The sequence below is a fragment of the Phalacrocorax aristotelis genome, chromosome Z, assembly GCF_949628215.1.
Source record: "Phalacrocorax aristotelis chromosome Z, bGulAri2.1, whole genome shotgun sequence".
NCBI lineage: Eukaryota > Metazoa > Chordata > Aves > Suliformes > Phalacrocoracidae > Phalacrocorax > Phalacrocorax aristotelis.
In genome coordinates, this window is record NC_134311.1 from 39,489,167 (window position 1) to 39,505,051 (window position 15,885).

The following is a 15,885-nucleotide window of genomic DNA, read 5'->3' on the forward strand; positions in this document are numbered from 1 at the left end:
CAACACTTTGTCTAATGCAGCCCAGACTGTCGTTTACCTTCTTTGCCGTAAGGGTACATTGCTGGCTCATGTTCAACTTTGTCTGCAAGGACTCCTAGGTCCTTTTCTGTAAAGCTGCTTTCCAGCTGGGTGCCCCCCAGCACATATTGGTGCACGGGATTGTTCCTCCTGGTGCAGGACTTTGCACTTACCGTGTTGAACTTCATGAGCTTCCTGTCAGACCATTTTTTCCAGCCTGTTGAGGTTCCTGTGAATGGTAACACAACCATCTGGTTATCAGCCACTCCTCCCAGTTTTGTGTCATCAGTAAAAGAAAGCAAACTTGGAGCTTAGTTTTGCAGATTGCTGCTATGGTACTAAAGATTAGGATTCAAATAGGTCTGAAGGAAGTGACTTGCAGGGACTGTTAATACATTTTGTTATTAGTTAGTCTAATGGTGATGCTACCAATGAAAATGAAATATGTAAAAGCAATGAAGAGGAAACACAGCTGCTGCTGCTGAAGCAAAACTTGAAAATGGAGTAGTAAGCAAGCCATACTGGGTAGCTTATATATCAGTCTGTTCACCTATCATGGAATGATAGAACGGTTTGGAGTGGAAGAGACCTTCAAAGATCAAGTCCAATCCCCCTGCTATGGGTGGGGACATCTTTCACTACATAAGGTTGCAGAAAGCCCTGCCTAACCTCACCTTGAACACTTCAGTGATGGGGCGCTCAGCTTCTCTGGGCAGCCTGTTTTTGTGTCTCACCACCTGCATCTTAAAATGTCTTCCTTATTTCCAATCTAAACCCAGCCTCTTTCAGTTTAAAACTGCCCCTTCTCCTGTCACTACAGGCCCTGGTAAAAAGGTCTCTTTCCATCTTTCTTATATGCCCACTTCATGTATTGAAAGGCTGTGGTAAGGTGTCCCTGGAGCCTTCTCTTTTCCAGACTGAACAACCTCAACTCTCTCAGCCTTTCATAGGAGAGGTGTTATAGTCCTTTCTTATAATTTTTGTGGTCCTCCTCTGGAACTGCTCTAACAGGTCCATGTTTTTGTTGCACTTGTGGACCCCAGAACTGGATGCAGATGGGGGTCTCATGACAGCAGAGTAGGGGGGCAGCATCACCTCCCTCAACCTGCTGGCCACTCTTTTGATGCAGCCCAGGATACGAGTGGCTTTCTGAGTTGCAAATGCATATTGCTAGTACATGTCCAAGTTTTTTATCCACTGGTATCCTTAAGTCCTCCTTAGCTGCTCTCAATCTATTCATCTCCCATTCTGTACTGATACTGGGGATTGCCCAGCCCAGGTGCAGGACCTTGCACATGGCCTTATTGAACCTCATGAGGTTTGCATGGGCCCGTTTCTCAGGCCTGTCAGGGTCCATCTGGATGGCATCCCTTCCCTCAAGTGAATCAACTGCATCATTGAGCTTGCTGTCATCTGCAAGCTTGCTGAGGGTGGACTCAATCCCACTAGTTATGTCATTGATGAAGATACTGAATAGTGTTGGTCCCATTAGTGGTGTCCCTCACAGGTCCATAGCTACTGGTTTCCACAGGGATGTTGAGTCATTGATTCTGGATTGATTCTCATTGACTCTTCAGATGTGGTCATCCAGCCAGTTCCTCATCTGTCTTAACAATCCATCCATCATCGCAGAAATCTTTGCAATTGAGTGGCAAGAATGTTGTGAGGGACTCTATCAAAGGCCTTGCAGAACTCTAGGTGCATGGTATATGTAGCTTTTCCCTTCTACACTGATGCATTCACTCCATTGTAGAAGAATGTGGATCTATTCTTAAGAGACATTGTTTGTTATCCTGCGATATGTTCTTCCCTATTGCTGAAATACTCTTTTGAAAGTACATCCAGAAACTTAAATGCAGGTATTAATTAATGTTTTCAACTCTCTAATGGATTTACTCCTGCTAGATTTGACTGTTGGTAGTGCGGGTGGTGTGTGCTGGGTTTTGGGTTTTTTTTTTAGAATGAGGGAGAAGACTGAATCATACAGGAGCATAATCTTGATTCTTTCCTTTTTTGGAAGGTTACGTTTGCAATGCTGGTTTTAAGAATATTTCTGAACAGTGAGGAGAAGGTCATTGCTTAGTTAGCTAGCTGTAGACAGTGCTCAGACTGTGGGCCTCATGTTCACTGGGCGTAGACTTTTGATACAGGCTCTCACTTCTTTCTGCTACTTAAGCAAGCAAATCAAAACCTGAGGATTTCCCTTCGGGAAGGCAGAGAATATGGCAATGAAATTGAAGAGAGTAATACATGATTTTCTTTCATGTATTTCTGCCTGCTTGAGTCTAAAAAAAATCACATTTCTTCAGTTTTACAGAAGTTGACATGAAATAGTGTCTTCTACATTTTAGGTCTCTAAATTACTTTTGTGCTTGCCAGATATTTTTTTAGAACACCTCTACGTAGCTTAAGGGAATGTGTTGGTGCTGATAAGGTTTTGAAAACTTTTTCCACTCAGGTGTTTATTTAGAAGGGCATAAGAGAAGGCAGTTATTTTAGTTTGGGACCAGGTATAACCTTTTTTCCCACTGTTCATGTACAATCGCATCTGAATTTTTAATTCAGTGCTTTTCAGTCGATGCTGAATAGTACATCACACATCTGTTTAAGAACAGAAGAACACTTTTAATTTAATGCTAGGAATTCAGAACTAAATTTTTAAGTAAGCCATAGGTGTTTGTGACCTGAACAGAGCTACGTCAAGGTAGAAAGTAGGATTGTAGGAGCTTGTGCTTCATCTTGATAAGCAAGGAATCTAAAGCAGATGTGTCATTGTTCATGTGTTTAGGAATTCTGTTTCACAGAGACTTACTAACTCTGTCTCTGGAAGTCTCTGGCAGAGACTGAAAATTAATTCCAAGTTCTAAGTCATAGTTAGAACTCTTTATAGCTGGAACTGGCCTAGGATGTTAGAGGTGAAAAACGGTACTGCCTTTACAGTTGTTGGGGGGTGCTTTCTCAGAGAAGCAAGTTCAGTGTTTTCCATATGTTGATTTTTGCATCTTTGTGCTCTGATTATGGGGATATTGGGAAAAGAAATTTGAGGCAATAAAACATACATCTGGACACTACAGTAAACTGAATTTGCGGTTTCTTTTCTCCCTTTGCAAGTATGAAGAACTTCTGTTTTGCAACAAAATGGTGGGTGAACTACTGATGCTTTTAAAATCAGTGCTATGGCTAATTATCTCAGTGCAGTGAGTTATGTACACATCATTGCACCCTTCTCTGACTTCCCACTTCCCTCTGAAAGTGGACACAGCCCTTGCTCTGCAAGTAATGATAATAATTGGTAGTAAGACAGACCTGTTACTCATCCTTTTTTGAGCACATTTCTTATGGCAGGTGTCTAGTTTTTAATTAACTGCTAATGAACATGCCTAGTAGACCATGATATTGCTGCCAACTTATTCCGTTTTATATCTCACTGCTGCTAAGCTCTTAAAAGGTGACAGAGCAGGCATTAGTGTCTTTGAAGTGACGGGAAAGTGATTATATGCATAACATAATTGTTTCTAGGATCTACTATGGCAAACGTCTAGTTACTAAGTACATCTGGTGAGTGCTGCTGTTATCCACCCCCCTGGTCTTTAGTTTCTGCCTTTGTGTGCAGCACATATTCCCTTTTCCCCTTCTAGAAAGAGAATACAATATACTGTTAATAGTTCAAGTTTTTTCAGTAAGAAGAGCGTGAACTTCTGGAAAGGATCATCTTTATCCATGTGTTAGGGAGAATTTAAAACCTATTACGAATAGGCAATATATGAACTAGTCAATATACTTCAGTCTTAAACAGCAGTGAGCCTCACATAACAAACATTACATCATAATATATCTTTGTTGGCTTAAAAGACCATGATCAGGTTTTCAGACTTAAGTCTGTTTATTGTAGTTGGATATTTAAGTATCTTTGGGCACCATTTTCCTCTGCTACCCTCAGTAACCATTTTGTAAAGCTGCTAAGATGCCATGCAGAGTGACGTGTTTCCACTTACAGCTCTCATATTCTGTTTAACCACCTCACGCTTGGCATTGCTCCCCACCATTCGTATGCAGTTCCATCAGAGAAACAGGACATAGCCCTCCTCGTAACATGCTTTCAGCATCAGAATCTCTTGGAGGGGATTAATTTGTTCTTCATTTCTGGGACTTTTGAAATACCCTGTGCATAGGCTACAAAGTAGAGCCAGGGAAATTGTAGGTAATATGTCTGTAACAGTTTGATTTCTAAAGCCATTAAGCTGTGCTTTCTGAAAAGATGTGGGTTAACTTGTTTGCTAATTAAGTGAAACAAGGGAGGCATGAATAAAGGGAATTGTCACTGACTTTCTGATGGGATAGGGATAAGAATGGAAACAATTTAACTTCATTTCCCTGTTTTGACCTTCCAATGCCCACATGCAAAAGAAGCTAATTTGAGCTCACTGTTGGAGAAGGGAGGAGGTTGTTCTCCACTAAACCATTTTGGAAGGGATAAATCACTTTGTGCTCTTAGCCAATTGCACACCACAACTAGGCAATCCAGTGTGATAGTGCAGCTGCGGGTAAGTAAGACCAATGCCACTAATGCAGTGCAGTACCGCTGATGCATGCAGATGACTAACCTGGCTTAAGTGGTCAATCAGGAAGGGAACAACTAAGATAGGATTTACCTGAGAGAGCCTGCCAAAACATGATGTTATCTCCTGATTCAAGGAAACATGCTGGGAGTTACTGAAGTCTTGATAAAGTCTGTGAGAAGAGAGATGTCTTGCTCTTAAGAGGCTGGATCAAAACCTCAAAAAACCCCAAAATCCTGCAGTCCTGTCATACTTTACAGTGCTCTTTACTGATTCTTCTTCAGTTAAATTGTTTCGCTAGCAATAGCTTCTTGATTTTGTAGAAAGTGGTCTACTACTTTAACTACTTAAAATAAAAATAATTCTTAATATTTCCTTCAAAATGTTACTTTTTGGGTTGTTGTAAATACATTAAAATAGAAGAATAAGAAGTACCTCTTTCTTACTTTGCTTTTTAACCATACTGAAAGGTTGGCAAGCCTAATGATAGTGATATGTGTTACAGTGAAGACTAGTGAGGCTTTTTATGCAGCATGGGAAAAGAAATTCCTGATACGTGGTGTGAGAAGGATTTGGTAAACTTGTGGCTTTATAGAATTGACTAAAAAGATTGTGGTAAATTTGAAGATTTGTCTTGTATATCAAAAATAAGTAAATGATGGCTGCATTAGTTTTGACAGTAGAAAAGTGAAAGATTTAGCATGTCCAGTCCATAGCTCTTCAGTGTTAGTCACTTGTGTCTACATAAATTTATAAACAGTTCAAGGCACATCTTGGGAAGGGGTTATGAGAAATAGGGTGCAGTAGTTAATTTATTACTATTTAGATAAGTAATTCGTATGCCAGTAGATGTTATGCAGGTATTGTTGACAGTTTGTCTTGAAGAGTCTTGGGACCTATGAAAGCAGATAAAAAATTTTTGGATTATTTTGAGCTGACTTATTTTGCTATAACTTGTGAAATATTGTGAGGTTTAGTCTAGGTGTGATTTCAGTAGCTGTCAGCAGTATTGTAACAATTTTGACTGCTCTTACAGGACCACTAGCATTCACCAGGTCAAACTCTCATGTCTAGCTGAGCTCATCCTGTTCAGACATTTGCTTCTCTGTCTTCTCTTTGATCCCATGAATTGGGCATTATTCTAGCTTTTTTCATGGTATCTACCTCGAGCAGAGGGATAGTGGAGCGTGGCCAAGGTGGAGGGGTTCATTCTGTCTTCTGTTCATATGCCCAGGCACAAGGAAGCAGGAAAGGCAGAAAATCTGTTTACCTGTAGCAGACTCAAGGAGAGCTATGACTCAGCTAAAGATGATTTTGAAGCCTAATTTTCTAAACAAATCTGTGCTGAGCATTTTGGGCAAATTAAATGGTTAGCTGAACTTGGAAAATATTAATAAAACTGTAACAGTTTTAACTAGAAAATATCTCAATATTTAAACTATGGGGAAGTCATTCCATTATAAGGACTCTGTTTCTAAAATTGCTTACAGGTTATTTTGCCAGATTGGTTACAGGGTTGTATGTCCACTCATTAAGATGTTGATCTTGCAAACTGCTTTTGAAACAGATGGAGGTATTTTAATTTATTAAAACCGTGTTTCTTTTTGGGAATTCCATGACCACATTGATGCTACGTGGAAGACCTGGATTTTAAGCTCAAAGTTGGTTCCTAAACACAGTGTTAGTTCATGAATAATTTTTTTCCAAAAGTTTGGCTAGAATGAAATATAAATTTAACTACACTAAATATGAAATTGAGCAGTGTCCTTTAGGTTTTTAATATTCAAAATAGAAACCTACTTACTCTTTACAAACTGGGGGGAGAGATGGGGGTGGGTTTGAATCAGTGAAACTTGTTTTCTTTCTGAGAGCAGCAATACTCCTCTACAGAAAGGGAAAGGTATTCGGGCCTCCTTCTTCTGCTGCTGTTTGTCACTCATTACTCAGTGGCAGGCAGTAGCTGCCCAAAACAACCTACAGTAGTTGACCCTGTTCCTCAGGCTGCAGAACAAGTATCCAGCTAGTTTTTTGGTTTGTGGGACATGAGCAGAGCTGTCCACAGACAGCATGATGTAATGCAGTGTGTATAGTGTAGTGGGACAAAAACGACAGGCTAGATTTAAAACAAAAACATGAAAAAAATCCACTGTTGACTCTCAGTTAATCAAACTTCTCCCTTCTCCTTCCCAAACTATGTGCTATGCGTTGTTCTTCTGGGGATGATGATACTGCTGGGAACAGCAGCAGCAGTTGCAGGCTCAACATCTCTCACATGGCCATGGACCTCCAGTGCCTCTAACACCACATCCATCAGGACTTCAGCCTCCAGGAATTCCTCCACTCGGAAGCAGTGCTGGCCTTCTTGCCCTGTCTAGTGCTTTGGGTGGGCAGTCTCACTTGGCAATAAAAGATGACAAGAAGCATCATGATGCAGAACACCACAGAGGTGAGAGGCATGGCAGGCCTGATTAGGACATTGTCAAATTTGCGCATTGCTGCAAATTATGTGCATCTCTAAAGAATTCAAGTTATATAGAATGAGAAAAAACTGTTGGCAAACTTAAAAATGTCTGCATATATATCACTGAAGCAAAATTCAGCTTGGAATTTTTCAGTATTTTAAAAGGGGATCACTAGGTGTCACCTGCTCTGTAGTTTGCAGGGCATTTTGACATCCTGGTAAATGCTTAGTTGTAACACCAGGGGCCTGCACCATATTGTGGAAAACTGTTAAACTGCATAATGGGTAATTTTTTCAAAGGAAGTAATGTCAATAAGTGGGTGGGTGGGTGGGAAGGTAGGGGGAACAGGAAGTTATATTTTGAGATGAATGTGTTCAAACAAGAATTGCATCTGTTTCATAGGCTTAAACTCTAGTATGCAATTAAATATTGGGCAAAATTGCACTTGACTAATTTTTGAAAAGAAAGTAATTTATTCTGTCATGAAATAAAACTAGGCCATGTGTATGGTTAAACTGTAAATCATGTTTACGAAATACTGTAATTTTCAGGAAATCACTGTATTAGGAATGTGCAATGACTTATATAAATAAAAGCCATTTTAAAACTGTTCGTGGCTTGTGTTCTAATTTTTTTCCCCCCTTTTTTATTTCTATTCTTGCCTCTGTGTCTGAACGGGCATGTCTGTGCATTTCTTGGTTACTGCGGGAGCAGACAGAGAGCCGGGCACAGTAAGTACCGACATTCCTGCTAATGTTTCCACTTCTATGTAAGGTAATAATCAGACCTTGCACTGTTTCCCTGTTTTGTCTTTGTTTTAGTCAGTTTCATGATACTAGGCATACGTGTTTTCTGTTAAGTTATCTCTTGGTTTATGCAGAACAACCAAGTCATTTGTTTGGAGGACTGTATGAATCAGGTTTGTTTCTGAGCAGGATGATTTTGGGGAAGCTTAAACTTTAGTTTGCTTAGTGGGAGTGGGGGGCAAGCTGCAAATCAAACAATGTTGACTGCTGTTTAAAGTATAACATTATTAGTCAGCTTTAAGATTTTTTTTTTCCTGTAGGATTTTCAGGAATTACAGTTGCAGAACCATTGAGAAGTTTAAAGTTCATGTGTCATGATGGTTTTTGGCGCTAGAAATTTCTTTAACTGAATCTATTTAAGCTGTATGAATGTGCTTCAGGTAAAACTTCCATAGCAATACTTCTTTCCCTTTAGACATAAGCTGAACTAGAATTGGTCTAAGACAATCTTATCCAAAAACCAGCGAAAGAACTACTTTGCTACAGCTTTTTAATACTGTTGTGGTTTGAGTGATATGGCTGTATAATCTGTTGGAGATGGGTACGTGCAACATTAATGTAATTTAAAGTAACAAAGCTAGTATGCTTGTTGATGTCATAGGTGAATTTAGGCTCAATTTTGTTTCTTTTTCTCAATTATAAAAGACAAGAACTAGGAAAAGTTACTTGACAGATGTCTTCATGGTACTAAACTTTTCATTTTTATTGCTGCTTTTTTTATACTAGAGCTTGACAATTATTCACTGGAAACTATCTGCATATCTTTTGTGGCAGTCTTTTTTTGTTTCTAGATTACTAAGCACGAAGCATTCATTTCAGCTTGGTTAATGTTATTAATGACAGTGCAACTGTGGAAATCATTTTAAGCTGGGTTTTCTTGAAGCCTTGGCCTTATTAAGAACATATTTCTTTGAATGGGACATATTTCTTTGAGTGATGTTAGTCAAGCACAGGATTCTCTACAACTTTTCTTAAGAGCTAAGGAAGGAGGTTTGCAGTGTCACTGTCTGTGTCCGTGTGCACGCACACATGCACATATCAGAATGATAGCTTTGTGTTTTGGTTGTTATAGTTCCTGTTCTTGCTCTCTTCCCATCCTCCCCTGCCCTGTCTGTCATGTACTTGACTAAAGGGTTTTTGAGTTTAAAATCGGATGCTTTACTGTGTTGTGAAATTCAGACTCTGAATTCATCTTATAGCTGAGAACTGTCAAAAATTAAACTCGGCTATTGTGTTGTAGGAGATTTGCAATATCGCTTGCTTAGTTTACTATATATGTCAATTTTATTTAATTGAAGTACATAAAATTATCACCTCTGTCTCTGTATGTGTAACTCATGCTTGCTTGGTTATTATCTATAGTAGAAATTTTTTATGCTGGGTTTACCAATAAGTAGCCTTTAAACAATCTGAGGTTTTATTTCATAAAGGAACTTTGCCATATAGAGATATGGAGCTCGGGTTACTACCTGGTCATAGCTTCTTTCCTCCCTGTGGAGGAAAACACTTAATAATTAAATTAGACTTCAATAGCTGAATACAGGTAAACTTAAACTTGAACTTAAAATTTGTTGAATACAGCATTGCATTAGAATCTTGTCTTAACAGTAAATGTTACGTTCAACAAAAGAATCATATTTCAAGTGATAGTAAAGTTCAAATTGTGGCTAAAATGATCAGCTGGGAATAATTTGCTCTTTGAACTTCTAACTCTTGTATTTTCAATGGAATTATTTTAAATTTAAAATACATTTTTAAGGATAATATAGAAACTGGTCACAAGTACACAAGGCATACCAACAGGTCTGCCTAATTATTATGTGCGGTTTCAGCTGAGCAGTAGGCTCTTATTTTGCAAATTACTTTAATATCTAGGTCACCAAGATAAGATCAATTTGATTTTCAGAGTAACATTTTAAGTGTAATAGTGCTGCCAGAAATCATGACAAAGGCTGGCTTTCATCATCCAAGACACCAAAACCCATGCTGTCTGCTAGCTACCTAAATGAATCATGATATTTGGTATTACTGTGCAGTTCTACAGTATGATTTCCATCAAATATGTCTAGTGTGACCTTCCGGTATTATCAGTAGAAGCTGACAGCTTTAAATGTGCAAGGTTGAAAGATTACAATTTAGCGCTTGCCTATTTGGTTTTAAATTGATTTTTTTTTTACATAACTTTGCATATTGTAACATATTATTTGAGCATATTCATTTCTGAATGAGATCTGGTTTTATTTTTTGGAAGTCTCTGTAGGCAAATAAGGTGTTACAAGCTTTCATGTATTGTATGGTTAGAAATACTTCATAATGCAGCGAGATTTATGTATTTATTTATAAAGGAATATAAAGATGTAGTAATTTCATTATCCTTGATTGTGATCAGTGTCCATTTTGCCTACTTCTGCTATATCTAAATGTCAAGGGCTATATAATTCCTTTTTATATTACTTAAAGTTTCAGGAAGTAAAATGAAAGGAAGTTCTCTGTAAATGCATACTTGTGACATAATATTTAAGTTGTAGGAATAGTGTACTTCATACATGAACTGCTAAAGCTATTTCGTTGGAACTAAGTTATAGGACTACATAGATAACGGCAGGTTGTTTTTGGCTAATGTAGCTCTAACCATCCAAAATTGGGTCATGTTATTGTGGGAATGCAGGCATCCCTACTATTGTGACACAGTCTGGCTGCAGGTAATGAAGCCAGGCAAAGTGAGGAAGTTTTGCAACTGAAGCTTAATAAAATTTGGGGAGACATCAATATGAAAGAACTTTGTCCACATTTTTTTCTCAGGGAACATACTGGCAACATTTTCAAACTCATCCTAGATGTTCATTTATCACTTGTCTTCCCCTTGTCTTTGGACAGCATAGAAATGCAAATGCTCTGAAGTGCTCTATTGTATCAATAATAATTTGTAGACAGTGAATCTGGCTTCATTATGTGCTTGGAGTTTACATTAAGGTTGGTGTTTATCTTTTTTCCTCATGAAAAACGTTGAGCTTGTTTGCTAAGGCTTAGGAAGTACTCATAAATTTTCCAAAAAACTTTTTTTGCCTCCACTGTTAAGTGTAAATGTTGCTATTGTTTTGTAAAGCAAATGCTCCTTTCTTACAGCAGAAGTATTCTGTATCCTTAGCTGTCTGACCTATTCATCCCCTCCCAGTCTTGGAGGAAGGGGGCATGCACAACTGTATGCTACTTTTTGGTTGATATTACATGCAACCTGTTTTTGTGTTTTAATTCTTTTAAATGGGGGGAGGGGGGGGAATTGTAGGAGTTACATGAAAAAGTAGGGCACTGTTCAGTGTAGCATGTGCATGCTTCTTGTCCTTTGTGAAGAAGGTATTATTTCCCATTATATAGCTTGTAATCGAAAAAGTTTAATTTCTTTAATCGATTATATCTTTTATTTTTATTGGCTTTGTCTCAACTTAAAAATAAGTCAAATCTTAGTCTTTATGGATGCAAGCCACAAATTAGGTTCAGCAGGAGTTGCTCACACCGAAAAACTGTGGGATGCTGCTTTGCAGTTTAGTTTGTTGCTGATACAAAGCAGCATGAGGCTGATGATGAAGGGCAAAAGGTTTAGGGGGTGGTCTGGTATAAATTTTTATGGATAACCTGATTCTGAGAAACATTAGCTAGAAAATACTGAAATCAACAGAAGCCTTATCCTCTGTTAATATCTCCCAATTATTGGATCAATATTGAGTGGTTCAAATCCATTTAGGCTTCCAGATCTCCTTGTTTCTAATATGAACATCCTAGTCTAAATATACCTTAAAATGGTGGGCAAAAAGAGAGAGAAGTCAGTAGCTTTCCATCACCAGTAATTTAAAACAAAACCTAAACTTTATAAGTACATTTTTGGGTTGTTGACATGTGTGTTTGCAAGAATCATTTTCAACAAATGGAAGTTAATGATTCTTGAGTGAAATAACTTTGAGTGCAATCTTGTGCCTTGGTTAAGCACTAGTCCCTACTCCAGTGCCCACCATATTCCTATCAGCGAGTCTGACAATGAGCAGTGGGACTGCTGAGCGGCTGATGTTTTGTTTGTAGATGTTAGACGTGATCCTGTTTTGCCTACCCAACAAAGGATTGCATTTGTTCCCATCTACATATGGATATCTGTAGATAGCACTTGTTTGTGGTGCAGCAGTGCAGGTCCAGCGTAGCGGTTAAGTAAACACAGTGGCCCTGCTTGGTGATATGGGCAAGGGCAAGTTGTCAGCTGTAATAACTGGTAGTAATGGCAGGTGGGTGCAGTTGGTTTGGATGTACTGTGAGTCAGTGAATGGCCAAGCACAGAGCAAGTGTGTGTGTGTGTGCCTTTGGAGGAAAGGGGAGTGGGAGTGATAAGGAAGCCTGCACTAGAGATCTTCACTGGGACCAGGTGTAGTTGAACCGTGAGCACAGATGTGATGTAAATACTGTTATTTAATTGCTGTAATGATCAGCATGAAGTTAATTGTCAGTCCTGCATGTTCTAGTGAGTTGTCTGTGCTGTATTGTAAGGGGGGCTAAACGAGAGACTGTGGGCTCTCAGCCTGTACCTCTGGCACGCTTACTTGCGGTTTGGAAGTAGTTCCTATGGGGAATGGCAAGGCAGTCAGAGAAGTGCATTTGAATAGTGTGCATTATACTGGTAATAGGGAACCTGCATTCTCTCTGTGCGTCATGACTAGGTTTTCATTTCATATTTGCTGCTAGTGGTTTCAGTGTTTAACTTTTGCTGGCAGCACAGTTGCATTAGGATCCCAAGTTGCCTGTTGTACAGCCCTTATGCAGTCTAGTGACAGACAGCAAGTGGTGCTACATTAGGCTTCTTTTTCTTCTTTTGGGACTTATGAAAGAAAAGGGATTCATGTGAATAAATTCTGAATTATCAGAAGAAAAAGAAATACATAAAATTGATTTTGACCGTTTGTTCTGATCTGAGATTCATGATTTACAGATGTTACACTGGTAATCTCTAATAAATTGAACTTCTAGTATGAAAGCAGGGATTATCCTCAATCATGTGTCTAGTCTTGAAATTAAGGCAAAACGAAAACTGGTGTCATGCAGTTTCTCTTTAGGAAATCAACTATGCTTGTATGTATCTTTTTGACCTTTTTGTACAAACCAATTATTATTGAAGACCGATCTCAACTGAATATTTCTGTAGTATTGTTAAAAATATATGTAAATATTATAGCTAAAACAAAAATGCTTGTCCTACTTTTGAAAATAAGTCAGAACTTAGTAGGCTTGGTAGAAGAACTAAACAGATTTTTTTTTTTCTTTAAAGAGAAAATAAGAACTCTGTCATTGTGAAGTTGTTGCTGCTGTCTCCTAGCTGGCCCTATGCTCAATAGTGAACATAAAGCAAATATAAACTCCACCAGGGCTGAAATGAGGAAAGGTGGCTTTTAATGAGCTATCCTTACTGTTCCCTGAACCTTAATGTTACAGTGGTAAGAGATGTCTATAGCTGAAGACTTATGATCGTCTCTTTCCCAGTTCTTGTTTGTATTTTCATTTATTTCCTGTGTTACTTTAGTGTTCTGGATCTACCATATGCACTACTTAAAAAGATGTATATTTTCATATAGTTGAATGAAATATTACACAACTGGTTGTTTGAATTATGGTAGTAGGTTACAGTAGCAAGCTCTTTTTTCATTGAAAATTATACTTTACCTGATTTGAGTCACAATTGTTAGAACTTCCTTGTACTGCTAAGGGAAACAAAACAGTAACTTTTGAATTATTGAGTTTATTCATAAATTTTGCCAGAGTAACAGCATGACCTTATTTGCAATTGGCAGTATAGCTATTGTGAATAAGCTGCTCTACAACAGCCTCTAGCGTGGATGCTCTGATTCCAGAGAACAGTGCTTTAAACGAATGTGGTAAGTTAGAGAAAGGCAGTGTAAATATGACCATAGGGGAGGCATTTTGCAGAACAGGCTCATTAGGACTGTAGATTGTTGTTATAATTATATGTTTACGTGATAAGTAAGACATCAGTCTTTTGAGGGAAAATCAAATCCAATAATCTTTGGCATTTAGGACACAGTGGGAGCTAGATAAACCTAGGAGTTCCTAGGTATATTTCACAGTATTGAAATTCTACAAGAAAAACTGTAGAGAATATTATCAGCATAGTCTAGGAAGATTTTGCATTAAACCAGAAAAAAATATCAGCCGTTGTAGTTACACATATTTGATGCCAAAATTTGCAAGCTGCTCCCTACACTTCTGTGCAGTAACTTCAAATAGTAGGATGGTTAATTTTTTCCCGGCTGCTGCCCCTTTGCCACCTTTCTGTTATTCACCCTATTTCTGGCAATTTAAATGAGAAGCTGCATGTATTAACTTTACTATGTTTGCCTTCATTGCTTTATTCTAAGCTCTTCAGTAGTAAAATAGATTTTTTAAAAAATTATTTCTGTTAATCAAAGTATTCAACTAAAAGACTTCCTACTTAAGAAAAGACATGTGCAGTACTCAAATCTGTTTGAATTGACAGCTTGCTTCTCAAGATATTTCTACTGCTACAGACACGATGGATTCAGTATTAAAATAAAGAAGATGGCTTTTAATGTTTTTCAAACTAGTGAATCCCTGAGTTTGTGTGCTTCTGGGAGGAGATAAGAGGTTAAATTCAGACTGTATTTGTCAAGGCAATTAGTTCAGTGATCCAACAAGCCCACCTTTTAGCTGCAAAACATTGTGGTAAAGACATTATTTTGAGCTGCTTTAGACTGAATTTCATTAGACCCTCCTATATGCTTTATGTAAGCCCCTTGGCATTTGTTTAGCTTGAATAGTCATGAATAAAAGAGCTTAGAGTTGGCTTTAAAGTGCAGCTTCTGAAGTAGGAAAAAGAGGATTCAGATTGCCTTATGTACCCTGTTTTGTTTTCCTTCTCCTTGGGACTAAACACTAATGTCTGAGCAAAACTACCGTGGTGTCCTCAGGTTTTAAAGGGGAAGCCTTTCAGTGCACAGTTCACTGGCTATTAGTATGTGCTTATGATATATTAAGAGTAAGTATCTCTGGCTCTTGGGCAGATGTAAGTATTTCCTTTGAGGACTGTCAGTATTAGGCTTTCCTCTTGTGAGAGATAAGCGTATGCATGTAAATACATATTTACTTAGATATTTATGTGGGCATATATTTATTTATGTAAGCATGTACTTGGCTTTTAGGAGCTAGGCTTACCAGGTCTTTGTGAAAGAAGATTTTTTTTTTCTCAACTCATTCAGTATTGTTCACAGCATTAACACATCACTGAACAAATTGCTCTCTTGCATATGCTAATCCTGCACTTAAAAGAACTCATTGTAACACGTTTTTAATGCTTTAGCTGGAACGGAGATGGGGATGGGAATCGCAGGCATGTCAAATTGTCATGTGACTGAAAAATGTCTAAAATGCCTTTCTCTTTGGGTCAACAGTTTGTACTTAGCATAACTTAGCATGAATGAAAGCAGTCCATGTAGTTTGAGGAAAAGATTAGTCTTTGCTTTTGTCTTTTGTGTGTGTGTGTTGGCCTCAGTTTTTCAGATCAAGTCTGATTAAACAACTTTAGCCTTAATTTCACACTAGTAGTGAACATCATTCTGGAAGTAAAAATATTTGATCTTTGTTTGCAATACATTTGTTGAAGGCATCCAATTGGAGTTTACCGCAGCTAACAAATGATTATTGCATAACCTTATTTAGTAAATATTTGTTATTTTAAGAGTTAAAGAGAAGTTGCTGTATATCTGTTCATGCGTGCAGGTCTCATCTATTTATGATGGTCTAGAATTGAGCAACCAGTCAGATTATATTTACTAAGTCTCTTTTATTATATGGGATCTGCATATTAAAAAAATAAAATTAAAAAAAATCTGTTACCTGCTCATGAATAAACAGCAAGCGTGCTTTTCCTAAACAATAAATTCAGTTGAATTAATTAGTTAAATAGATGGTGACTGACAAGTGAACTAAACTTTTGATAAATTGAACAATGAAAAGCCAAGCTTCTTAGAA

At 38.0% G+C, this 15,885-nt stretch overlaps 1 protein-coding gene across 10 annotated transcripts in view; it reads left to right on the top strand.

Annotated features, from left to right (window-relative positions):
* Nucleotides 1-15,885, top strand: part of TLE1 (TLE family member 1, transcriptional corepressor) — a 76,300-nt gene that overhangs the window by 36,626 nt on the left and 23,789 nt on the right. For 8 of the 10 annotated variants that reach the window (XM_075079552.1, XM_075079553.1, XM_075079554.1 and 5 more), the window contains 2 exons: nt 6,819-7,023; nt 7,754-7,770. The exons of the other annotated variants lie outside the window; for them this stretch is intronic. In XM_075079552.1, coding sequence (XP_074935653.1) covers nt 6,819-7,023; nt 7,754-7,770 — 222 coding nt within the window. The remainder of the gene's footprint in view (nt 1-6,818; nt 7,024-7,753; nt 7,771-15,885) is intronic. 10 annotated transcript variants of the gene reach the window in all.